The sequence below is a fragment of the Jaminaea rosea genome (assembly GCF_003144245.1).
Source record: "Jaminaea rosea strain MCA 5214 unplaced genomic scaffold BDZ90scaffold_9, whole genome shotgun sequence".
In the NCBI taxonomy this organism is placed as follows: domain Eukaryota; kingdom Fungi; phylum Basidiomycota; class Exobasidiomycetes; order Microstromatales; genus Jaminaea; species Jaminaea rosea.
In genome coordinates this window covers 200,362-223,596 of record NW_020289983.1, presented here as the reverse complement: position 1 = coordinate 223,596, position 23,235 = coordinate 200,362, and the positions used below count along the sequence as shown (strand labels likewise).

At 58.8% G+C, this 23,235-nt stretch overlaps 9 protein-coding genes across 9 annotated transcripts; 5 read left to right on the top strand and 4 right to left on the bottom strand.

Annotated features, from left to right (window-relative positions):
* Positions 1-160: 160 nt before the first annotated feature.
* BDZ90DRAFT_261017 (hypothetical protein) lies at positions 161-1,455 on the top strand (the record flags this gene model as incomplete). Its single annotated transcript, XM_025508329.1, has 2 exons — positions 161-308; positions 434-1,455. The coding sequence occupies 2 exons, from the start codon at positions 161-163 to the stop codon at positions 1,453-1,455; spliced, it is 1,170 nt and encodes a 389-aa protein (XP_025361373.1).
* Positions 1,456-1,576: 121 nt separating this feature from the next.
* BDZ90DRAFT_191387 (hypothetical protein) lies at positions 1,577-3,480 on the bottom strand. The gene is made up of 2 exons (XM_025503871.1): positions 2,425-3,480; positions 1,577-2,346 (listed from the first exon to the last, which is right to left on the bottom strand). The coding sequence occupies exons 1-2, from the start codon at positions 3,136-3,138 to the stop codon at positions 1,699-1,701; spliced, it is 1,362 nt and encodes a 453-aa protein (XP_025361372.1). The 5' UTR covers positions 3,139-3,480; the 3' UTR covers positions 1,577-1,698.
* A 1-nt stretch (position 3,481) lies between these two features.
* BDZ90DRAFT_191363 (Pkinase-domain-containing protein) lies at positions 3,482-5,261 on the bottom strand. The gene is made up of 5 exons (XM_025503870.1): positions 5,097-5,261; positions 4,855-5,020; positions 4,659-4,785; positions 4,382-4,552; positions 3,482-4,302 (listed from the first exon to the last, which is right to left on the bottom strand). Exons 1-5 carry the CDS (start codon positions 5,131-5,133, stop codon positions 3,901-3,903), a joined length of 903 nt encoding a protein of 300 aa, XP_025361371.1. The 5' UTR covers positions 5,134-5,261; the 3' UTR covers positions 3,482-3,900.
* A 552-nt stretch (positions 5,262-5,813) lies between these two features.
* On the bottom strand, positions 5,814-10,408 carry BDZ90DRAFT_275064 (Non-ribosomal peptide synthetase C-terminal; the record flags this gene model as incomplete). Its single annotated transcript, XM_025508861.1, has 3 exons — positions 10,010-10,408; positions 9,648-9,886; positions 5,814-9,580 (listed from the first exon to the last, which is right to left on the bottom strand). Exons 1-3 carry the CDS (start codon positions 10,351-10,353, stop codon positions 5,814-5,816), a joined length of 4,350 nt encoding a protein of 1,449 aa, XP_025361370.1. The 5' UTR covers positions 10,354-10,408.
* A 15-nt stretch (positions 10,409-10,423) lies between these two features.
* On the top strand, positions 10,424-11,069 carry BDZ90DRAFT_191311 (hypothetical protein). Its single transcript, XM_025503869.1, has one exon. The coding sequence runs from the start codon at positions 10,494-10,496 to the stop codon at positions 10,842-10,844; it is 351 nt and encodes a 116-aa protein (XP_025361369.1). The 5' UTR covers positions 10,424-10,493; the 3' UTR covers positions 10,845-11,069.
* A 943-nt stretch (positions 11,070-12,012) lies between these two features.
* On the top strand, positions 12,013-13,715 carry BDZ90DRAFT_232871 (FAD/NAD(P)-binding domain-containing protein). The gene is made up of 4 exons (XM_025506419.1): positions 12,013-12,324; positions 12,393-12,434; positions 12,500-12,846; positions 12,923-13,715. The coding sequence occupies exons 1-4, from the start codon at positions 12,204-12,206 to the stop codon at positions 13,577-13,579; spliced, it is 1,167 nt and encodes a 388-aa protein (XP_025361368.1). The 5' UTR covers positions 12,013-12,203; the 3' UTR covers positions 13,580-13,715.
* A 310-nt stretch (positions 13,716-14,025) lies between these two features.
* BDZ90DRAFT_205437 (hypothetical protein) lies at positions 14,026-15,153 on the bottom strand (the record flags this gene model as incomplete). The annotated part of the gene is made up of 2 exons (XM_025503937.1): positions 14,026-14,440; positions 14,891-15,153. Coding segments are annotated over 2 exons (678 nt in total), but the record flags the coding sequence as incomplete, so codon positions are not given.
* Positions 15,154-15,425: 272 nt separating this feature from the next.
* Positions 15,426-18,660, top strand: BDZ90DRAFT_280244 (endoplasmic reticulum calcium transporter). The gene is made up of 2 exons (XM_025509260.1): positions 15,426-18,258; positions 18,339-18,660. The coding sequence occupies exons 1-2, from the start codon at positions 15,467-15,469 to the stop codon at positions 18,580-18,582; spliced, it is 3,036 nt and encodes a 1,011-aa protein (XP_025361366.1). The 5' UTR covers positions 15,426-15,466; the 3' UTR covers positions 18,583-18,660.
* Positions 18,661-19,199: 539 nt separating this feature from the next.
* Positions 19,200-23,083, top strand: BDZ90DRAFT_261011 (hypothetical protein; the record flags this gene model as incomplete). The annotated part of the gene is made up of 3 exons (XM_025508328.1): positions 19,200-22,105; positions 22,191-22,358; positions 22,435-23,083. The coding sequence occupies 3 exons, from the start codon at positions 19,200-19,202 to the stop codon at positions 23,081-23,083; spliced, it is 3,723 nt and encodes a 1,240-aa protein (XP_025361365.1).
* Between the last annotated feature and the right edge of the window lie 152 nt (positions 23,084-23,235).

Sequence of the window (23,235 nt, the reverse complement as noted above, 5' to 3'; positions counted from 1 at the left end):
AATTTGAGCTCAGTCCGCCCTCTCCAACTCGCGGTCTCTGTCCGCCCGTTCGTCTTACCATCCCAATCACCAAGCCAACTCATTGCGCACTTCGCCAACCAACAGCCTCGTCTAGCCGTCTCAAGCTCATCTGCTTATCTGGTCATGCCCATCAGCCAATATGCAGACTCGGAGCAGTGGCGTCGCGCTTCGTCCACCTAGTCGATCCGGCTCGTCCACCGGCGGCGCAGCTCCTCCCTTCCCACCCCTAGCATTCAATGATGATCAAGCCTTGAACAGTCGACGTGTCCCTGCGCCAGTCATGCCTCGTGAGCCTCAGATCGGAGGGAGCATGTCGTGGTAGTGACGGAAGATCGAATCGATCAGACTTGTGTAGAGCACCGTGCTGAGTCTGAGCCCGTTGACCTTCTCGTACCCACTCACGCCGCATCAGCAAGAAGCAAGACTCGCCCCCTTCATCTCCACACCCTCGATCAGAATGTCGCGCCTCGCACGCACTCTCTGCAGCAGATCTCAGCTTTACATAACCCGTCAGGTGCAACGCTGGCCTCCCAAGCACAGAAGGGCCAGCATGACGGCAGCATACAGCCAGGCAACTCAGCAACAGCTACTCAACGCCCCGACACCGAGTCCCAATTCCAGGACATTCCGGACGACTTCTTTGCGTCCATAGATGATGAGTCGCTCGCAACCAATGGGCGCTCGCCTATCGCTGCCATCCAACAGCAGCAGCAGCAGCAGCAGACACAGCATACAGACCTGCCTGTGTCCGCTCAACACCGCCCCTCGCTGCCTGCGGCTCTTATGCATGGCACTCAAGCCTCGACAACGAATGCGACTGCTTCCACTCGCCGCTCAGCACCTCCAATGCATGTTCGCTCGCCTCACGCTCGGCGCGGTGTCAACTTCTCCAGATCATCGCCAAGGTCGTCCCCTGGCACGGCTGCCGCTCTTATGCCGCCTCCTCAGCAGCCGCGCGCCCTCACCACCAACAGCCATAGCCAGAATGTAGATCGCGCGCACATCCACATCGTCAGCCAGACGCACACAACCTCGGATGTTGGAGCTCAGCGCCCCAGCTGCAGCGCTCAAAGCGCCAGCAGCCACAGCTCGCCCAGTAGCAGCCACCCTACCACTGCCACAATGGCCGGCCTACCACCGCAGTCCTGCGCCTTCCGTATGGTTCAAAAGGAGCTCAGCTGCGCGCAGGCTAAGAATCGACGCTACCTTGGAGTGATCGAAGAGCTGGAAAGGACGGTCGTGATGTTGAGGGGTCAACGAGGAGAGGCGCCAAGCGGAGTTGGAGGATCTGGTGATGGGTCAGCTGCGCAAGATGGACCGGGCGCTGGATCCGGAGATGGAGCTACTGAGGGATCAGTGGCGGCAAGCCGAGGAGGGGAACAAGATGAGCACGATGAGATTGAGTCTTCCTCTTCCAGTCAACCAGGGAGATGATTGGATTACAAAGAAGCGAAACGATCAGCAAGTCACCATCTTCGTCTTAGGGCCGCCCCACACAAGAGGTATGGCCAGCTGCACGAGTCAGCATGTAGCCACCAATTTCTCTTCTCATGCCACCCTGTCACACATCATCATACCGCTCACACCAATCTCGACGATTTCTCTTCTCATCGGTGACGTGTGCGATTCCGATCAGCGTGCTCTACATTCCATGCTATGCTCGGAGGACTATGTGGCTCATCGCCATCCAGTCGGCCTTCCTGTCTTGCGATCAAAATCGACGACCATCCCGTCAAAAGCGACGACGATGTCCGGGACGTGGATCGTTTCCCAGTCTATGCTGTCATTGTCGTCCCCCTGTTCTTCGTCCATGTCCCGTCCCTCTTGCTTGAGGACAACTCTACCCTCCCCGCCAGGCATCTCCGCCTCCTCTTCATCCCACACAGGTGCCCACCAGCGAGGACCAGACCCCTCTCCGTGACGCTTTGCCTTTTTGCTGCGGCCGTTTACCTGCCTTTGAGACTGCTCTGCAGCGACACCGTTGGCCTGGCCCTTATTCTTTTGCTGTTGCTGTACCCTCTTCTTGGCAACCCATCCCCTCAGCCCCTCCACAAATGCGTCCATGTCCTCCTGGAGGGCATGATGCTCCAGACGATGCGTCAGATCCGTGAGAATGCCCAGCTCGAACTGACCCTCTGTTCCCGCCTTGTTACCATTCGAGGTGCCATTCATTTGAGATGTGGAGGCAGTTCGCGGTAGGCTCAACAGGAAGCTGAGCGCTTGCGAGAGGGAGAAGTGGGAGGGATGTCGCCTCGGCATGAGGCTGTCGATTGTTACGGTCTGTGAGCCGCTGATCAGGGAAGAGGTTGAGGGCGGCACGTGATGCTAAGATGCGTCATCGAAGCTTGTATGGTCAGCTCACGCCTTTCCAGCTTGCTTGCTCGCTCATCGCTTGCTACTTACGCAGTCTGATACGTAGCTGAACCCGTCCACCCTGAATCCCAGACAGCCAAATGAACCTCCGTCCGCAAATCCATGCAGTACCGGCAATGGCGTGACCTCTACTCCTCCGACTCTGAAGGGCGTCACCCCATCAATCACCTTCCACCTCAACGCTCCCACACCCCCTCCCCCAGTTGCCTTACTCCTATCCACCAAGTAAGGAAAAGCCCCCTCCACAACCTTCATCGTCTCCTTGGTCAGATACACATCTACGCAGCTCTGCAATCCTCCCATGGTCCAGGCGCGCAAATTGTCCAACCCAAGAACGGCGTCCGCGTGTCCGTGGGTGAGGAGAACGCCTGATATCCTTCGCGGGAGGGAATGCGGGCGAAAGTGGGTGAGGGCCGAAGGGTAGAAGGTGGGACCACAGTCGATTAGGAGGAGCTCCTCCGGTTCATCTGCCCGCGGCCGTCCACCGCCGATTAGGGCTACACTGGTGCATCCTCTACGATTCTTTGATCCGGGAACTTCGACTGCGTGGCTGCACGCTGCGCATGCTATTGGTTCTGGCTCGGCAGGGCCGGGGCGACGTGGGGTGGTGGGGGAAGGGAGGAGACAATGGATTGCGGGAACTTGGGCTGATGTACCTGTGCCTAGGTAGAGGACTCGGGAGAGCCAGCGCTGCGACGAAGATGAGGAGGAGGACGAAGTTGAGGTGCTAGAGAGCGTGGACATGCTGAGTATGTAAGCCGGGACGGGGGAAGGACAGAGTGGCGTGGCCGGGGATTGAGATGCTGGTTGGAAGGTATCTTGTGAGGCCGGCGTAGCGTCTATTGCTACAAGAGAGCAATCCGAGAAGGTCCTGATAGCTTGAATGAGAGTAGATGAGCAGATCTAGGTGAGAGGACTGAGTGGAGGATTTAGGAAGATTGGAAAGATGGAAAGCGCAGCTGCGTCTCGTTCAAGGGTCCAATCAAGCCACTCGACGGTCCAACCTCGGCCTTTTCCTGGTCCGCCTGTCGTGCGACGCCCCCGCCTGCCACGGTTGTGACTCAGTGTCAGCCTATTTCAAAGGCGAGACGAAGCAGTCCTGCATCGTGCGTCGTCGCTTGCACAGGCTTCTGGGAACAACTATCAGTGCGCAGATAGAACGAGACGAAGGACAGGAGAATAATACAATCGCCGTATGGGCGGGACGAGGAGTAGAGAGGATGGCGAGCACAGCGCTGCTGCAGCAGCCTTGGGCGAGCGTGTCGAACGGGCGCTGTCAGGATAGACGGCAACCTCTTCTGATGCTTGCCTTGCGATAGGCGGCTTACGCTTGCGGTGCGGTGCGATGTAGTCGTCGAGGGTCGAGTCCGGTGCGGTCTTGGAAGTGGGGAGCGTAGATGGGGCAGCGAGATGGGAGGTAGATGCCCTCTTATTGGGCTGGGCGTCGCGGGAAGCCGAGCGTGTGTTCTCGTCCTTCGTACACGCCCATCTGCCCTTCATCGCGTATTATGCCATCACCTCTCCACCTACTCCAGCAAAGTATTCGTGGCCCAGACCTCTCTTGGCGCTTATCCTTCCTGCCGGGTCATACACCAGCATTCCTCTCAGCAGCTCAAGTCCTGCCGCGTCGAGACTGGGCACTGCCTTCGCAAGGCTGACTCCCGCCCACTGCGGGAAGCTCGCCTTGTAGTCAGGAAGAGACTTGACGCCAGGCCAGTCGTTCTCCGTCGGGGTGCCAAGGGTACGGAAGATGCGGAAGATCTCGTCGATTTCCGAGTCGCCGGGGAAAAGGGGAGACTTCATTGCCATCTCGGCGAAGATGCATCCGACGGACCACATGTCTATCGCGGTGCTGTAGTGGCGCGACCCAAGGAGGACTTCGGGGGCTCGGTACCATAGTGTGACGACCTGAGGCCGGGGGATAGGGAAGCTTAGCTCAGTATCGGGGGCAGGAAGTTGTTGTTGGCCATGCTGCGCCAGTGCTCACCTCATGCGTGTAGGTCCTCAACGGGATACCGAAAGCGCGTGCCAGTCCAAAGTCGGCAAGCTTGAGGTTTCCCGCCTTGTCAATGAGAAGGTTCTGCGGCTTGAGGTCGCGATGGAGGATTCGGTGAGCGTGGCAGTAGTAGATGCCGCGCATGAGCTGGAAAGTGAATTTCTGCGAGCGATCGACGTGCGGCAGGACGGCGACAAAGAGGGAGAGTGGATATGAGTGGCCATGCAGCGATGAGCAGAGAGCGAGAGGGAGCCATCGCCGCACTCACGCGAACGATGTCCGGCCCCAGACCATCAGATGAGCCTGCAACGTTGTCCATGTACTTCTTCAGGTCGAGGTCAAGGAACTCAAAGACGAGGTAGAGCTTGGATTCTTGGTGGATGATGTCGTATAGCCTGACCATGCCGACGAATGTGAATACTTTAGCGTCTTGATGAGGGAGAGTTGAGCACCGCGCTGCTCACCTGACAATGTTCTCGTTCTTGAGCTCCTTCAGCAGACTAATCTCTCTGATGGCCGTGCTTGGCACGCCTTCATCTTCTGCTTCGAGACGAATCTTCTTCAAGGCAACAATACGGCCGTTACCTTGTGGTGTGAGATCTCGAGCTTTGTACACGACGCCATAGGTGCCTGCGAGCGCGTCAAGGAGGGAAGGAGTGAGCATCTGAGCTGAGCCAATGCGCGCCTCGATGCCGGGCTCATTCACCTTCTCCGACCTTTTCAATCTTTTGGTAGTTCTCCATTACTATTTGCTTCTGCTTCTGTTGCTGCTACACACGACTTTGTTTCAGCGATTGTTGGATGACGAGGATGAAGCACTCTTTCAATTAGGACGAGGCGGTGTGGGCAAGAGGGACGAGTGCGAGGATGTGTTGAGAGGCGGCGACGGCTCGGCGTGGGCGGACACAGGGACTTGGTGATGGCGAGGGCAAGCGTGTGGTGTCGGCTTGAGTGCTCCTTGATAGAAATGGAGCAAATGTGTCGTTGGCCTTGGGCTAGTCAAGACCAGGATGGAAGGACGAGGAGAAATGGCAAGGTGGTGAACAGCGTCAAGTCTCTGTCCCTCTGTCTGGCTCGCTCGCGAGTGTTGGTTGCGCCTTGTCCTCGACTCGACCCGCCGCCTCGCGAGGCAGACGCGCCCAGCTCCGCTCCGCATTTGACCCGACTCGACTCGACTCCTCGCATCGTGGCTTGCAACTGACTGCGACTGCGACTGCGACTGCGTTGCCCGCTCGTTGCCTCGCTCCACACCGGACAACTTCATAGTCAACCACACGGCGAACAAAGGGACACGAAACACATCGTTCATTATAGCAAGCTTCTATTTTGCGGGGAGTACGGGCACAGTGACAAGTGGACCAAACGAAGCTGATCATATGTACAGGGTATCAACGGGCGAGGCTTTGCCAGGAGCTCACGCCGCCTAAGCAGAGCCTTCGCTGGCGTAACGCTCATGGCTAGTCGCTCGCAGGCTGCTGGCCGCCGTCGAGACGTTCGTCATCGGCAGCGTGGTGACGGTACGCGACTTTGATGATGTAAAGGGCAAAGTGCCAAGCTCAAAGAGAGGTCTGCCTCTCTTCGACGCGGTCGACGAAGATGACGAGGATGGCGCGCTCTTGCCCATTTTCGCTGCACCCGCCGGTGCCCTCTTCCTTCTGCTCCGAGGCCTCGTAGGAGCGCCCTCCCATGCCGTGCCCTCGGGCAGCTTCTCACCCTTCATCAGCAGCGACAGGCTACCAAGATGCGCACTCGCCTCGATTTCGCTCCCTGGCAAGCAGATGGAGTACGGCTTCATCACCGCCCTCTCGCTCAACTTGACCGTGCCCAGCTGCATGATTCTATCGTGGAACAGGTGCGTCTGCGGTCCGGCGTGCTGATTAATGACAGCCTCATCTCCAAGGGAGACAAGGTCGTACTCGGTGATGTCCGAGGAGAGGAGCGTAACCCTCTTGCCGACGGAGACGCCCAATGCTCGGAAGAACCACGCTAAGTACGGTGTACCGACGAGTAACTGAGCAAGAAAGGGCTCCGCGATCGTCTCCCAAGTCGAAGTGACTGCCTCGCTCAGCCAAACGTTGAGGCTCCAGAGCGGCCACTTGGTCTCCTTCTTGCGGTAGTCCCCGATCAGCAGCCACTTGAGCGCGATCGTGAAGAGCATCGAGGGGAGTGCAATCATGAAGAGGTAGAAGAGGGGCAACATCAACAGCGTGTAGACGGCGCCGATACCGTGGTATCCTGTATAGGCGATGTTGAGGGAGAAACCGAGGCCGAAGATGATGATTGCGCGGGGAAGCACGATGCGGAGGCCTTCGATAAGGAGACGGATGGCGATGCGGCCGCGGGAAGGGTTGAAGAGGAGAGAGGCGTCGCCTGTTCCTTCCTCCTTTTGGCGGGCGGGCATGAGCACGGGAGGCGAGCCGAAGCAGGAGGTGTCTCTCTCCAGGGGCTTGTCCAGCGGAGGGGCGATGGACAGTACGCCAACGAGAGAACCGGTAGGGAGGACGGTGCCTTGCGGCAGGAGCGAGGCGTTGCCTGCGAACGCCCTGCTCTCCAGCTTCGTCTTCTTGAGCGTCAACTCGTTGCCCCGCACGATCGTGTCGCCCATGAGGACCGCGTCAGCAACGAAGCTCTCATCTCCAATCTCGAGCAGCTCGAATTGCAGCCCTCTCGCAGTAGACACCTCCGCTCTTCTACCCACCTTGACGCCGAGCAGCCTCAAGAAAGGCACGATGTACAACGTGGCGAACACTGGATGGAGGACATCAAGCGCCAAGTCCATGATACGGTCGACGAACCACTTACGCAGGTACCACGTAGAGTAGACGCGGTATGTGCCCTCGCGCAATCTACCGCCGAGAAACAGCCAGCGGAAGGCAATGAGCTGCACGTAGACGATTATCTGGTAGGCGAAGGCGATCGGGATGGAGAGCACGGCTACTTGCCCCCACATGCCAATGTCGCTCAGATCAACGAGGTCGAAGAGCATTAGACCGGGGATCTGCGGCATGTAGTAGAGGAGCGGCAGGACGAAGACAACGATGAAGGCGTTGCCGAGCAGCATGGCGAATGCCCGCGCTCTGGAAGGGCGAGAGGTTTTGCCTTGCGCTGCTTCACCTTCCTTAATCTCGCGGTCGAATCGAGCGGGAGAGCCGTGGTATCGCTGGAAGGCTGGAACCCGCATCCCATCGGGAACCATGGATAGGGCACCGAGCTCTGCCCCTTCGCAGAGGGTGGCGCCGCCTTCGATGACCGAGTTGGAGCCGATGATGGCGTCGGATTCGATAATCACCTTCTTGAGAATGAGGCGACCACGTTCGACCACACTGGTCATGAGCACCACGTCCGACCCAATGACGACATCGTCGCCTATCTCGACCAGGTCAGCCGCTGCACCAATTGCCATCGCGCCGAGATGTGTGTAGCTCCCAACCTTCGCGCCCATAGCGCGGAGGAAGTGCGGGTACAAGGCCGATTCGGCCAGAATTTTTGTGTTTGCCAAGTTGGCAAATCGATCCGCAAGCCACCACCTGAAGTAATAGACTCCGTAAAGAGGGTACTCCCCTTCCTTTGCTCGACCCAGGGCCATCCACTTGCCGATGACGGCGACTACGCCGAGCAGTACGGGAGCGGAGACAAAGACGCCGTACGTGACTAGGATCGCCCAGCCAACCCCACGTATGTGAAGAATGTAGTCGAAGATGAGGTAGGGTACCAAGATTTCGAGGGACATGAGGAAAAACAAGAAGAGGAGCGGAACGACTTGAGCAATGCCGCAGAGGACGAAGTTGCGCGGGGAGACGGGCCAGTGACTGCCTGTTGTGGGACCCGTGCCTTCGGTGAGGAGCTGGTCTTCTGGCTCTCCAGTGACCGTAGCATCTTCTGAACTGCAAGCATCGTCGTCGCCGGCTGAGAAGCGCGCGGCAATAGCGAGTGGAGTGCGAGCTTCGTAGATATCCGGCAGGCCGATGGAGGCGTACGGCGCGTCGCCTCCTTCGCTCTTGGCTTGGCGGAGCTTGGAGACAAGGATGGCTGCGAGGAGCGAGTGTCCACCTAGGTCGATGAAGAAGTCGGCGGTGGGGCAAACACGCCCTGCTGAAGGGAAGACTGTGGCCATTGTGGTGAGGAGGATACCCAGAGGAGTCGAGGGATCTACGTCATTGTCCGTGACGTCGGTTTCATCGATTGCAACTACCTTGGAAGCGGCGGCCTCCTCAGCTTTGCGAGCAGCCACATCATGCAGCGCCTTCGCATTGATCTTTCCACTCGGTAAACGCGGCATCTCATCCGCCTCGAGGAAGTGGACCTCCTCAGGCCTCATGTACGTAGGTAGGTGCTCAGCAGCCAAGGCGTTGAGCGAGCTGGCATCCTGCGGCGCACCAGGTGCGGTAACGACAAAAGCTTCGAGTCGGGCGGTGTCCGTATTTGGATTGGTGAGGATGACGGCTGCGGCCTGTACATCCCTATGGCCTGAGAGGAGTGACTCAATCTCCCCCAACTCAATGCGGAAGCCGCGATGCTTCACTTGGGTATCAATGCGGCCCAGAAAGGCAATCTTCAGCTCGGCCGTGAGCCTGACTCGGTCGCCTGTGCGGTACAGACGCTCCCCTTCGCAGCCTTGCGGAGCCAGCGGGTGCCGAATGAACTTCTGCGCCGTCAAGTCTGGCCGACCGACGTAGCCTATTCCGACGCAGGGACCGCCGATCGCAAGCTCGCCTTCAACGCCTTCGAAGAGCTCGAGTGGGAAGTCTGATACAGGTCCGCTGTCCTCGGAGATGGGCAGCAAGCAAGCGTGGTACGATGGGAGGGGGCGACCGATAGTCACGGCTGCGCTGGGCATCAGCTCGTCCCATGTAGCCGTCACGGTAGTCTCTGTCGGCCCATAAGTGTTGATGATCCGCAGGCCGGGACGTGCGAGCTTGGAGACCAGAGCGGGAGGACAAGCTTCTCCGCCCAGATTGATGAGCCGAACACACGCTGGCAAGAGTTTGGAGTCCCCATCTGCTTGGGCAATCCCCATGATGCCAATCAAAGTGGGGACCGCATTCACGACCGTGACGCCACGTTGTGTCCAGATGGCGGGTAGGCCGGGCACGTCACGGCATTCTTCTCGGGTACCGATGGCGAGGTGTCCACCGCCAGCGATTGTGACCCACATCTCCTCAACGAACATGTCAAAGGCAGGAGAGAAGCCTGCGCGCGCAAAAACATGAAGTCAGTCTGCGCGTACGTAAACGGAAGGCGGGCGTGTGGTACTCACCATTCCAGACGATATCATCGCTGCTGGTCTCAAGGACGGCTCGCTCGCTTAGTGCAAAGGTCAGGGCAGCAGAATGTGGGATGGCAATTCCTTTCGGCGTACCCGTAGTACCGGATGTGTAGATCAAGTAAGCGGCGTCACTGGGACGAGGACCCTCAGCTTGGGCTGCTGAAGCGGTGCTGTGGCTGGTCTCGTTGAGCTCGGTAAATTCGACAACTTGCAAGCTGCCCGCGGGCAATCTGCTCGCAACATCGTCAGCTCGCTCTCTGTGGATCGCATCGCAGAGGAGAACCGTGGCCGATGAGTCAGCGCAGCAGACTGCGGCTCGCTCTACAGGTACGTCGGGATCAAATGGGACCCACGTTGCGCCGCTGTAGGTGGTGGCGAGGATGGAGAGGAGAAGAGATATGCCCTTCTCCAGCCAGATAGCTACAGTTGGCGCCTCATCACGCGAGGTGCGCCCGCCGTGCAGGCCAGCGAGCTGGGCGGCTACGACGCGAGCAACGCCGTCAGCCTCGGCGTAGGTCAGTTCTTGGAGGTGGTCGCTTCCTTGACATGAAAAGGCCGTGGCCTGAGGTTGGGCCTGCGCTTGATGCTGGAACAGGCGCGGCAGAGTGTTGACGTTGGATGGCGGAGCAGGTGCGACCGCAAGGGCTCCCTCCCCTGTGAGCACCCTCGACTTGTCGAGCGGAAATGTCGTCGCCATCGTCGCAGCTCAGCGAATGAAGTTGGCACGGGACTTCAAATGAATGAGATGATGGAAAGAGAGAGGAAGAAGCAGCCCGTGGCCCTGCCTCGAATACATTTGTGAAATCGACCACTTCATAGAGCTCGGCACAGCCTGACATGGCGACATCTAGCTTGGGACAATGTACTCAGCGGCGATGGCTCGCGACAGGCCACGCTCGATCTGATCAGCTCCGTGCTCCGTGCCGTGAGGGCCGTGCCGAATCCTGGCTCCTTCGTGCTTTCCTTGTGGACCAATCAATGGGGTTCCACCCGCACGTCGCTGCTCCATGTTATGCCATGCCATGCAGTGCGGTGCACCCTCCTCCTCTCCCCTCTTCCCCGCACGCGCCCCTAAGAGCAACGTACGGCAGTCAGCCTCTACCTCCTTCCTTCGCGCAATACCGACGGCAGCAAGGTCGGGGACATTTTTGCGGGCGCCTAGAGCAATTGCCCATGTGCGTTGCGTGAAGGCAGTTCAAGGCCAGACCGTCGAATTGACGTGCGAAACCGAGAGGCTCCTTGACAGACAGACAAAAGGTGACAATTGTTCAAACGTGGCGTCACGCTGAGCGCTGATCGTTGGCACATGAGAATCCTCGCTCATCACGCCATGTTTGGCTCAGGCTGGCAGGCCACGCCCCCTACCCTCGTCGATCCCCAGATTTGGATCCCGAGGTGCCGTTTGACGTGAACTATAACTGCGACACATCGTCACGTCGCTACTGCCGCCGCCGGCACGAGGAGGACGGACCCCCTCCTCCTCTTCAGCCATCGCCTCGTTTGTGTGGACGCTTCGATTGCCGAAGCCGCTGCCGAAACGTGTACGTGTGCCGCTACTTTTAATCCCCGTACAGCCAATACAACGAGGGCGTCCCCCAAATCGAGCTGCTAACGTCTTGTTTGGGGGAGGATTGGAGAATGCGAGCTCGACAACGAAAAGATGAGAAGAAGGAAGAGCAGGGCCTGGAGCTTTGCTTGCTTGCCCTCTTGCCCAGCAGTTTGAGGGAAGGCGGTGCGCAATGCTGGACCAGCACATTGTGGCTTGGATGCTGGCGGCGCGTAATTACTCCCTGTTGTCGGCCAACCGGCGGCAAGGCATTTATTGATTCAGGTCAAGACGCAGGCGACGCCGAAACGGCAACGAGGCAGGCTGCTGCACGTCTGCCGGCCACGATCAGTAGCAGTGAGACGAGCGCTTCTATTCTCGACCAGCGCTTGCTGTCGTCATGGCTAGGCTATGCTGTACGGTCACAGCCTCGACGTTTGTCTCGATCAAAGGGGAGCGCAGGGAGTGACCATCATCAGCATCGACGAATCAAGAAGTGCACAGCCTGAGAATGTCGAGTATTAGGGTTCGAGGGGACGAAGCTGCCCTTCACGTCGAACGACACTGGAGTATACCTCGTTCCTTGCTGAGGGCAGAACGTGTACCAATCAAATCTTCTGGACGCCGGTGATCAATCGATGGTCGGAGCTCGTTTGGCAGTCAATTGTGGACGATGGATGAAGCTTCGCAACGTGGGGGCCCGCCGAGCGAAGTCGGAGCATAGGTACGGTAGTCGAGAGTTTGCGGTCAAGCTCCTCATCACGCCCCGACATCTGAAGAGTGAAGCACGTATGAATGTCTCTCAGCTCTTGAATACCTTCTCAGCTGTTCCCCTACAGGTGAGCGGGAGGATGAGGTAGTGATCATGGTCTCTTCAGCCGCGTGGCTGCTCGCAGCTTGCTGCTCAGCTCAGCCCGAGGCTGTCCCAGTCCGCCCTCGTCGCTGCGTCCCCGTGGTGCGCCTGCATCTGCATAGCCTGACCAACACCTCCTAGCCTTGTCATGTCGTCACTCAAGAATATCGTCATCGTTGGCGCCAGCGGTGGTATCTATGCTGCCCGGGCACTCGAGAAGACTTTACCTAAGAGCCATCGAATCGTGCTCATCGAAAAGAATGACTATGGTGAGCTGTCGAGCGAGCGTACGCGCTGCCGCCTCCGAGCTGATCACTAAACTCCCCTCGTGTCGCAGCGTGGTACCATCCTGCCACCTTGAGGGCTAGCACGATGCCCTGTGAGAGCGCGCCATTTGATTGCCTTTAGCTTCTGATCCCGCGCTGACTCATTCTCAACCCTCAGCCGCGGAGGACCTCGCCTTCCAAGACCTCTCCAAAGTCTTTCCTTCCTCCTCCCAACACATTGTACTGAGTGGGACCGAGGTCACCCACTTGGCCGAGAAGTCAGTCACGATCAGCAAGGAATTCGAAGGCAGCACCACTGTGTCCTTCGAGTATGCCATCCTCGTCACTGGCGCCAACCACTACGCTCCCTCGGAGCCTAGCGACCGATCGAAGGAGGGGGCAGTCGAGGGGCTCAAGAAGGCAATGGCAGGAGCAAAGGATGCAAAGTCTGTTTTGGTCGTAGGAGGGGGGCCGCTCGGTATCGAGTATGTGGGCGAGGTGAAGCATCAGTACCCTGACAAGAAGGTGCGACAGAAAGACACGAAGGAGCGCAACTGCGTCATAATGTTGATTCGTACGTCATCTCTCGCCCCTCGCACAGGTCACCCTCGTCAGCAAGTCCTCTTCTCTCATCAGCGGCTTCAATCCAAAGATGGGCAAAGCCCTCGAGAAGACCATGAAGAACAAGGGCGTCGACCTTCGCATGGGTGCTTCAATCGACGTGCCCTCGGATGTGCCCTCCGCAACGCTCCTCCCCTCGCCGCGCAGCTTCACCATTGTCCCCGCCGAGGGCTCAGGAGACGCCTCACCCTCGGAGGTAGAGGCAGACTTTGTCGTAGTCGCCACAGGCGGCAGGCCAAACACGTCGCTGATCTCTAACTCTGGCCACCCCAACGCCCTCAACGACGTAGGCGCCATCCGAGTGGACCCTGCCACGCTACGCCTCACCGAGCCAGCTCTAGGCTTCTACTTTGCGTACGGGGATTGCTGTGACGCTCCCGGCCCCAAAACCTTTGTATCTATGAAAGGCCAAGCACCCGTCGTCGCAGCTCAGGTGGCATCCTTGGTCGCGGGCAAGGGCAAAGCGAGCAAATCGACATGGAAGGAGCCTCCGCAGATCATGATGGTCAGCTTCGGGCCGAAGGATGGACAAGGCGTCCTCTTCGGGTGGACAGTGCCTGCTTGGTTCGTAGCGCTTGTGAAGAGCAGGGAGTTGTTTGTGAGCTCGTGGAAGCAGGAGTATTTGGGAAAGGCGTAGAGGAGGAGGAGATGGAGAGAGAGAGTGTGTGTGCAATGCTTTCCATTTCGTCGACGTCGTCGTGGTATACCCTCCTGCTGAGGTCTCTTTCTGCAATGGTACCATTCTTCGCTCGCTCAGTCATCATCCGCCTCGATCGTAAAATGCTGACTTGCCTTTGGCCCTTGCCTGCCCTGTTGATTGTCTGGCAGTCCATGAGAGGAGTCAAACAGCACCGCATCCTCATCGAGATCGGCGTGCTCCTGCAGCCACGGATCCTGACTCGCACTGGCAGATGATGGCGCGCTCTTCGCCCGCGGACCGTTGCTGCTGCTGCCGCCGCTCCTCGCAGCTGTCGCTGATCTCTGCTGTTGCTGGTCTCTACCGGTGCCATCCCCACCAGCTCTTCGTTGCCTCTCCGCCTCCTCCATCCTTCTTCCCTCACTGGCAACCCTCAGCTCCTCCTCATCCTCTGCCGTCTTCTCTGCAAACATCTTCGCCTGCGCCACGATTCCAATGTCGACGCTCAAAGAGAACAGCGCGCCGGCCAAGAACTGGAATGGGCTTCCTGGCTTCAAGAAGAGAAAGTAGACTACCTTGAACAGGTCACCTAGAGACCAGCCGGCAAGAACAGACAAGCGGAAGCCGGCGAGGGAACGTCGCTTTTGGTTGGCAATGAGCTGCGGGAGCGGCAAAGTAGACTCCAGGCCCAGGGCATATAGGCCGAGCAGGGCGTTGTACATTGAGGACACGCGGCCGATTGTGATCTGTAGCGCCAGGAGAAAGAGGGTGTAGCAGACCAAGAAGACGATGTAGCTTTCCAAGCTCGTCCAGGTCCAGAAGCCGAACGGGCGACCGCTCGAGGAGCCGTCTGCACGAAGACTGCCGTCGTTGCGTACGCCTAAGAGCGGCTTGAGTCGGCCAGCAAAGCGTCCGAAGGAGTGCTTGCTTTGTCTTGCCAGGCGCGTGGGAAGGGAGACAGGGTCCGTATCCTCTTCTCCGTCGTGTTCGTCTTGAGAAGCTGCATAGCCTTCGGGGGCGTCGAGGAGGGGCATAGTCGGGAAGCGAAAGTCGCCGACGATGGGGGCATAGCCACCCCCTGACGATGACGAGCTGCCTCCCCCGAAGAGAGAGCGAAAGCCAGGGTTGCTGTACTCGTTCGTATTACTTGACGATGCTGTCGCGGGCGGCGGCAGATTCGCGTGCTGCTGCTCTGGCGTCGGCGGCTCGACATTGATCTCAGGCCGGGGGCGAGTAGCCTCGCCATTGGGTCTACCTGGTCTTGCGGGTCCCGGATCGCTCCTCAGGTAATCCTGGTAAGAACTCGTGTACGCGGACGAGGCATAGCTTCCCGGCTGGAATCGCAGCACAAGGCTCAACAGCGCAATCTGTGCAACGACCATGAGGCAGGACTGGACGACTAGGACGAGCTCGTATCGTTCGTGGAACCACCAGACCAAGCGAGCGATATTGGAGAGCAAGACAACGGCGCATACATCCTTGCTGAATCCGGTCGAGTCGCGCACTTTAGCCATGGAGTGCGCTTGGTCTGCGTAAATGAGGGGAGCGCCGACCGCCATGCCGATTGCGGCTAATAGGCCGAATGTCGAGTCGACCATTTTGACGGCGGGCCGTGTCTACACTCTCAGCTGGCGAATAATGGGTGGAGCAAAGGCAAGAGGAATCAGAGCTCGCTATCGCAGCCTCCTTCCGTACCCGCCTTTGCCTCGCTCGGCCCGCTCTCCGTTCCGTCTGCCAAGTCTCAGTCGCGACTCCGCTCTGAGCTCCACGTCGATGCAGCAAGGAGCGGGAGAAAGGAGAGAAAGGGAGCGAGCGGAGCGAAGGAGGCTCAACCTCTTCTTCCTTTCCTCACCTCGTCTTGACCATCATCAACTAGCACTAGTAGCGATGGACGACGCGTGGACCGACTCTGCAAAGGGAGTCTGCCACACGCTCCAGGTCGATGCCTCAGTGGGCCTGCGCTCGAGCGATGTGGCTGCCCGCAGAGAAAAGTACGGACGCAATGAGCTGCCGGAAGCTCCTCCGACACCGCTTTGGCAGCTCATCCTCGACCAGTTCAAGGACCAGCTCGTCCTTATCCTCCTAGCGTCAGCAGTCATCTCCTTTGTTCTCGCCTTGCTCGAAGAGAATGAGTCGCTGGGAACGGCCCTCGTGGAACCTGCCGTCATCTTTCTCATCCTCATCGCAAACGCCACTGTCGGCGTCGTCCAGGAGCGCAACGCAGACCAGGCAATCGATGCTTTGCGCGAGTACTCGCCAGATACCTGCACAGTGCTTCGCGATGGTACCTCTTCGAAGGTCACCGCCCAAGAGCTCGTGCCGGGAGACATCATCTATGTCAACGTTGGCGACAAGGTGCCCGCTGACTGCCGTCTGGTAGCCATCAACTCGAGCTCATTCCGAGTCGACCAGGCCATCCTCACCGGAGAGTCAATCGCAGTGAACAAGTCTCTCGACTCCGTCCCTGACCCGCGTGCAGTCAAGCAGGACATGACCAACATCCTCTTCTCCGGTACCACAATCGTCAACGGATCAGCGGTCGCAGTCGTCGTCCTCACGGGCAAGCATACAGCCATTGGTGGGATTCACGCCGAGATCAGCGAGGACAATGACGACAAGACTCCTCTCAAGCAGAAACTCGATGACTTTGGCGAGCTGCTGGCAAAGGTCATCTCGGTCATTTGCATCCTCGTTTGGCTGATCAACATCCGCCACTTCTCTGACCCCTCGCACGGTGGGCTGGTCAAGGGGGCCATCTACTACTTCAAAATTGCAGTCGCCCTCGCCGTGGCTGCTATCCCCGAGGGACTTGCTGCCGTCATCACTGCCTGCCTAGCGCTGGGCACCAAGAAGATGGCAAAGAAGAACGCGATCGTACGACATTTGCCTAGCGTTGAGACGTTGGGCAGCACGAACGTCATCTGTTCAGACAAGACGGGAACTCTCACCACGAATCAAATGAGCGTCACGCGCTTCGCCGTCTTCGAGTCGCAGGGTCTGCTGAGCGACATGGCCGAGTACCAGGTCGAGGGGACCAGCTTTGCGCCTACAGGCGAGGTACGCGACGCTTCAGGCAAGGCAGTCACGTCTCTCAACCAGAAGGGCTCCTCCGTCGACGCCTTGGCTCGCATCTGCTCCGTCTGCAACGATGCGGATGTTTCTGTCGACGAGCATGGCAACTATGCTGCCATTGGTCAGCCGACCGAGGCTGCGCTCAAGGTCCTCGTAGAGAAGCTGCAGCACAGCGATTCGAGCGTCAACGCCAAGCTGGACTCGCTGCAGCGCAAGGAGCGTGCCTCCGCAGTCAGCAAGGCTTACACTGCTGCCTCTCCTCGTCTCCTCACTCTCGAATTCTCGCGCGATCGCAAATCAATGTCCACGCTCATCAACAATGGATCAGGAAAGGGCCTCCTCCTCGTCAAGGGCGCCCCCGAGTCGGTCGTTGAGCGCTGCAAGACCATCTACACCGGCTCTTCCTCGGCGCCGGTACCCCTCGACTCGTCGCATCGCTCCGCTATCCTCTCCAAGGTGCAAGATTACGGCAAGCAAGGGCTGCGCACCCTCGCTCTCGCCCAAGTAGACGATCTCCCCACCGATTCGGCCGCGTACCGCTCCAACTCCAGCGCAGACTACGTCCACTTCGAGCAGAACCTCTCCCTCGTCGGCCTCGTCGGTATGATGGACCCTCCTCGCCCGGAAGTCCCCGCAGCCATCGCCCGCTGTAGGTCGGCCGGGATCCGCGTCATCGTCATCACGGGTGACAACCAGCCCACAGCGGAGACCATCTGTCGCCATATCGGCGTGCTCCCCTCTGACCCGTCTGCTGACTTGAGCAAGATGAGCTTTACGGGACGAGACTTCGAAGCCATGTCCGAGAGCGAGCAGCTGGAGGTCGTGAAGACCGCGCGCCTGTTCAGCCGTACCGAGCCCTCGCACAAGTCGCTGCTCGTCGAACTCCTTCAGAAACAAGGTCAGGTGGTGGCTATGACCGGCGATGGAGTGAACGATGCGCCTGCGCTCAAGCGCGCAGATATCGGCATTGCCATGGGAACAGGGACCGATGTCGCCAAGCTCGCGGCGGACATGGTCTTGGCCGACGACAACTTTGCGACAATTGAGACGGCGGTCGAGGAGGGCAGGAGCATCTACAACAATACGCAGAGCTTCATCCGCTACCTCATCTCGTCCAACATCGGCGAAGTGGTCAGCATTTTCCTCACCGTCCTCCTGGGTATGCCCGAGGCGCTGATCCCCGTCCAACTCCTCTGGGTCAACCTGGTCACGGACGGTCTTCCCGCCACGGCGCTCGGCTTCAATCCGCCAGACCACGAAGTCATGCGCCACCGTCCGCGCTCTCGCGATGAGCCTTTGGTAGGCAAATGGCTCTTCACCCGATACATGATCGTGGGCACCTACGTCGGCGCAGCCACCGTGGCAGGGTATGCCTGGTGGTTCATGTACTACTCTGCCGGCCCGCAGATCTCTTGGTATCAGCTCACGCACTTCCACCAGTGCTCGACGCTGTTCCCTGAAGTGGGGTGCGCGATGTTCTCCAATGAGTTTGCGAAGAGGGCCACGACGATGAGCTTGAGCATTTTGGTCACCATCGAGATGGCCAATGCGCTCAATGCCATCAGTGAGGTTGACAGCATCTTCTTGCAGACGCCCTTCAAGAATCCGTAAGTAGGCGCTGGCGTCTCTTTTGCCAAAGCAGCACCAAAGTACTGACCGACGTACTCGCTTTATTTTGCCCGCACAGCTTCCTCATCTTCGCCATCGCCCTCTCTATGGCACTGCACTTCGCCATCCTCTATGTTCCGTGGTTGCGCGACTTGTTCGTCATCACGCCCCTCAACTGGGCAGAGTGGAAGGCTGTCTTGGCCTTCTCTGCCCCGGTCATTGTATTGGATGAGGCGTGCAAATTTGTCACGAGGAACTTTGTAAGCCCGCCGGAGGATAGTTTGGTTGAGGGACAAGAAGAGAAGAAAGGCAAAGGACAATGAGGGGTTAGAGGAGGCGGGATGGAGGAAGAAGCAGGAAGGTAAGGCGCGAGAGTGTGTGCTCTTCGCCTCTTGTGCGGTCATCATTAGATCAGACGACCATCTTTAAAAAGAATCAGATGTTTTAGACTCTCTCTTCTTCTCTTCGCCTTGTCCTCGATCATGTTTCAAGCATATCGATGGAAGTCGTCGTGTCGTCTCGCGTCGCTCGGTCGCACGCGGACTGATCCGCTGAGTGGAGAGGGACAGGCGGCGCTCAGCCACGCACGACCCTGTCCCGTCTCCGCGGGGACGACGTTGAGCTTGGCAACATCGACGACTTGCCTCCCTTCCAATTCCAACCAGTCATTAGAACGACCCCTCCTCGTCTCGTCTCCGCAGCCTCAACGAGACGATAGCCGTACATTCTTTGCTGGGGAGAACAGCACTTGCCTGCCCTCATCACCACATACGGCGTGGCTATTGGTGGTCCTCGAGCGCCGCGATATCTTCTCGCTAGCTCCTGAGATCGGAGTCGATACAACATTGTCGCCTCCACGATCCGCATCGCTACCAGCATACCAGTACTGCGACCGTCGAGCCTTTGCAAACGCGTCTCATCACCTCCTCTCCTGGCCCCGATGGCGGCACCTCACGCACCGGGGCCGCCTCCAGGCCCCTTGGCCTCTTCCTCGTCTGTCTCACGTGCGACAAGTTCGAGCAGTATCCTCTCTCCCAATCACCCGACGAACCTACGCAAGCAAGCAAAAGCCTCTCTCGATCCCTCATTCTCAGTACGCTCTTACCTAGGAGCAGCTGCCGCTCTCCTTGAGAAAGCAGAGTCGAGCGATCGCCAGGGGCATTTGGAGCAGGCCTTTGTCAACTACCTCAAGGCAGCCAATGTTGCCGCTTTCATCACAAAGCATCCAGAATGGCCAACAGTTCAGGCGCAGCGTGGTCCCTCGTACTTTCGGTATCAGGATTTCATGCAGAGGATCACAGATGTGATCAGTAGGGCGACGAGGATTGAGGCCACGCTCAAGGAGAGGGAAGAGCGCAATGCCAAGCTACAGGAACAGCAGAGGAGAGCGTCTACTTCTGCAGCAGCAGCAGCAGCTGTGTCAGTGGAGAAGCAGAACGAGGCTCCGCCATCAGAGGTACCACCGCCGCCTGCTGAACCTGGCCCGGCGAAACAGCTGCGCACCACCACCTCGGATCAGGGGGACGCAGCTGCTGCTCTGGCTAGTGCGAGCATCGTCCTTCCTCGGGAGCATGCCTCTGATTCTCGCCCTGGCTCTGGGTCAGCAACACCGCAGCTGCAGGGCAGCAGCGCTGAATCAGGTGAAGCGGCAGATCAGGTCTCTAGCTTGTCCAGTCGCCTGGCTGCCCTCAGGACAGCAGGCGTAGGCGGTGTACCCATGGGAAAGCGCCTCAGTGAGCCTATTGGCTCCTCAAGATCCACAATACCCGAGGAGCAGCAGCACTCAGGAGATGCGTCAATACCCACCGCCTCCGAGTTCTCGGATACGTACCCTAGCCTCGACGACTTTGATAAGAAGATCCCCTCGCCTCTCCCCTCTGCGCCCACATCCGAGCCCACGACACAGGACGAGGGTGGTGCCTTCCCTACGACACCATCGCATGCGCCGGGAACCTCACGCAGGCCGCTGCCCAACCCACCTGCCCCTCCGACTGATCTGGCATTAGGGAGGGACGTGCCCAAGCCCTTCAGCGTGAGCTCCTCATCAGGCGACTCCCCACAGAAGCAGCAGAGCAGCGGCAGTAGCAGCAGTGGCATCAGCAGCGGGATGACCCCCTCCTCCTCACGCCAATCCATCATCGCGGCTCAAAATCGCCCAGCGGCCCTCATTCCTGGCTCACCGAGAGGAGCAGCTGCTCCCCGCGCACGCCCGCCGATTCCCGCACCTCCTGCAGGCAGTGCGCCAGAGACTGTTGGCTCCAAGCCATCTTTGCCCCGCGGCAACCACATCAAAGTCGAAGAGCTCTGGTCCCTACTCAATCCCGGCTTCGAGCGCGTCAGTGCAGCAGGCGAAGACTCCACCGGCTCCAGCAGCGAGTCAAGCCGAATGGTCCGCAAAAGAGGCCTAGACATCCTGCTCCTCGACCTGCGATCCCGCGACGAATACGAAGCAGGCCGCGTAGCCCGTGGCTCGCCGAGTGCGGACTCTGTCTGTCTAGAAGGAGGCGTCACTTTGAAGCGGGGCATGACCTCCGCCGATCTGGAGGACAAGCTCCTTCTCGCCCCACCAGGTGAGCAGACTGCTTTCGCCAATCGACACAGGTACGATGCTGTCGTTCTCTACGACCGAAGTTCCCGCCTGCTCGGGGCACCAAACCCGAGCCAGCCGCAACTGAGCGGGTGGCAGACCTACGACGAGGCGCTGCTGGCTTTTGAGAGGCTGGATACCGTGGTGAAGGCGATCTATGAGCATGAGTTTAACAAGACTCTGAAGGTGGCCCCCTTCTTGCTCGTTGGGGGCTGGGAGAGTTGGAATATCAAGGTGGAGCATAGGGGTGCTGGCGCAGCTGCAGGAGGAGCAGCAGCAGCGGTCAATGGATCAGCGACGAGGGCGTCGAGAAGCGGCAGCGTCAATGGCGGGGCGTCACCTGAGCTCGGGAGGCGATATGGCGACGAGGAGCTGCTCAAGAAGCAGAGGAGGCAGGGATTTGTCATGCCACCTTCTTCACCTGCTCCCTCGAGCTCTGCGGCAGGCTGGTCCTCGTCAGGGTACAATGCACCTTCCATGCCGGCCAAGACGTATCAGTCGCCCGGTACGCCCAGCAGCAGCGGCGTGCCACCACCTGGGGCTCCTGGCTTTCCCCCAAGCGCAGCAGGTAGTAGCTCCGCAGCTTCGGCAAGCACGTCGGCCGGGCAGCCGGGCTACTTCCCGAACCAGCCCTCGATACCCTACGGCGAGCCGCCTAATCACTTGCAGCAGCAGCAGCACTATCAGCATCACCCTGTGGCCCAACGTCCTCCTTCCTCATCAGGTCGCACCTCCTTCGACTACCCGCAGCTGCGCCCTCACGCCTCATCGGCCGGCCAAACAGGCGCCCCGCAGCTACCTCCCGCAGCCGTAAGCTCTAATGGCGTCTCCAACCGAAGCATGACCACCTCGGCCACAGCCATGGATCCTCACCACCCACACCCGCAGCAACGCCCCCCTTCGGGCGCAATGAGCGCTGGCGGGTCGCGCATGGCTGTCCGTCCCCTTCCATCCTTCGACTCCCTCCGCATCGGCCTCACAGGCCTCAAGAATGTGGGCAACTCCTGCTATCAAAACGCAACATTGCAATGCCTCTCTGCTACCATACCACTCGCCAAGTTCATGCTCGACGGTTCATACCGACGCGATATCAATGCAGTCAACCCGCTGGGCACGCAAGGCGCACTCGCGGAGGCCTTTGCGCATCTCGTGAAGGTGCTTTGGAGTGAGCAGTACACCTTCGTCAGCCCGGTGACCTTCAGGGAGCAAATTAGCCGATTCGCGCCGAGCTTCAGAGGGTTTGAGCAGCATGACAGTCAGTGAGTACCTTTTCCTGCCCCACGATCTCTACTCTCTCACTCGCAGCTCACTAATTACCTTCCACTTTCATCTTTGCTCTTGCAGAGAATTCCTCGCCTTCCTCATGGATGGGCTCCACGAGGACCTGAACCGCGTCGTGCACAAGCCGCCGCCTGTGGACATGACACCGCAGCGTGAGGAGGAGTTGGAGACTCTGCCGCAGCAGGTCGCGAGTGTCAAGGAGTGGACCATCTATCGGCAGAGGAATGATTCGTGAGTGCAAAGGCCAGCGGAGATAAGGGTACTCATGGAGAGACAAGAAATTGACCCCCTCGCCGCCCTTGCTCAGCGTCATCGTGGACTGGTTCCAAGGCCAATTCCGTAACAAGCTCACCTGCCTCACCTGTTCCAAGACCTCTACAACCTACAACGCCTTCATGTATCTTTCCCTGCCCATCCCTTCGCCCTCACACGGGCGCGGGCCGGTCAGCCTGCAGGCGTGCCTCGACGCCTTTGTTAAGGAGGAGATCCTGGAAAAGCAGGACGCTTGGCATTGCCCTAATTGCAAGAAGCCGAGGAGGGCGACAAAGCGGCTCAGTATCTCGAGGTTGCCCATGGTACTGTTGATCCATCTCAAAAGGTTCAGCTTCAAAGGACCCTTCACGGACAAGATCGAGACGCAGGTTACCTTTCCCCTCACGGGGCTCGAGTTGAGCAACTATGTGCCCTCACCCCTCCCTCCCTCCTTGGCAAGGAGCGCAGCGAGGGATGTGCCCATCTCCCGTTCGCAGCAGCCTCCTTTCCTCTACGACGTCTTCGGTGTAGTGCATCACCATGGATCTCTCGGCACGGGACACTACACTGCCTCGATCAGGAATGCAGGGGGAGAGTGGTGGTATGCCGATGACTCGAGGGTGACGGGAGGGAAGGGACTGGCGGAGAGGCAGATGGCGAGTAGCTCGCCGTATGTGCTCTTCTTGAGGAGAAGAGGTGTGTAGAGCGGGAAAGCGGGAACGTAGTGTATGTAGTGGGTTCTCAGCATGCGTAGCATTAGCAAGACGAGAGTGCATTTCAGTCTGCACATTCGTCTCGTTGAGGACAAAATCTGAACATCGACAGCAGAGTCTGAAGACTTGGGTAACCAGCAAAT

What these genes read in the sequence shown, in the direction of transcription:
- BDZ90DRAFT_232871 (XM_025506419.1), top strand. Translation starts at nt 12,204, where the DNA reads ATGTCGTCACTCAAGAATATCGTCATCGTTGGCGCCAGCGGTGGTATC. An exon ending in CATCGAAAAGAATGACTATG is followed by an intron (nt 12,325 to 12,392) that starts GTGAGCTGTCGA and finishes CTCGTGTCGCAG; the next exon opens with CGTGGTACCATCCTGCCACC. An exon ending in ATCAGTACCCTGACAAGAAG is followed by an intron (nt 12,847 to 12,922) that starts GTGCGACAGAAA and finishes CCCCTCGCACAG; the next exon opens with GTCACCCTCGTCAGCAAGTC.
- BDZ90DRAFT_191311 (XM_025503869.1), top strand. Translation starts at nt 10,494, where the DNA reads ATGGCGACATCTAGCTTGGGACAATGTACTCAGCGGCGATGGCTCGCG.
- BDZ90DRAFT_280244 (XM_025509260.1), top strand. Translation starts at nt 15,467, where the DNA reads ATGGACGACGCGTGGACCGACTCTGCAAAGGGAGTCTGCCACACGCTC. An exon ending in CAGACGCCCTTCAAGAATCC is followed by an intron (nt 18,259 to 18,338) that starts GTAAGTAGGCGC and finishes TTGCCCGCACAG; the next exon opens with CTTCCTCATCTTCGCCATCG.
- BDZ90DRAFT_191363 (XM_025503870.1), bottom strand. Translation starts at nt 5,133, where the DNA reads ATGGAGAACTACCAAAAGATTGAAAAGGTCGGAGAAG. An exon ending in GATTGAAAAGGTCGGAGAAG is followed by an intron (nt 5,021 to 5,096) that starts GTGAATGAGCCC and finishes ACGCGCTCGCAG; the next exon opens with GCACCTATGGCGTCGTGTAC. An exon ending in TGGGGCCGGACATCGTTCGC is followed by an intron (nt 4,553 to 4,658) that starts GTGAGTGCGGCG and finishes GATCGCTCGCAG; the next exon opens with AAATTCACTTTCCAGCTCAT.
- BDZ90DRAFT_191387 (XM_025503871.1), bottom strand. Translation starts at nt 3,138, where the DNA reads ATGTCCACGCTCTCTAGCACCTCAACTTCGTCCTCCTCCTCATCTTCG. An exon ending in TCAGCTACGTATCAGACTGC is followed by an intron (nt 2,347 to 2,424) that starts GTAAGTAGCAAG and finishes GACGCATCTTAG; the next exon opens with CATCACGTGCCGCCCTCAAC.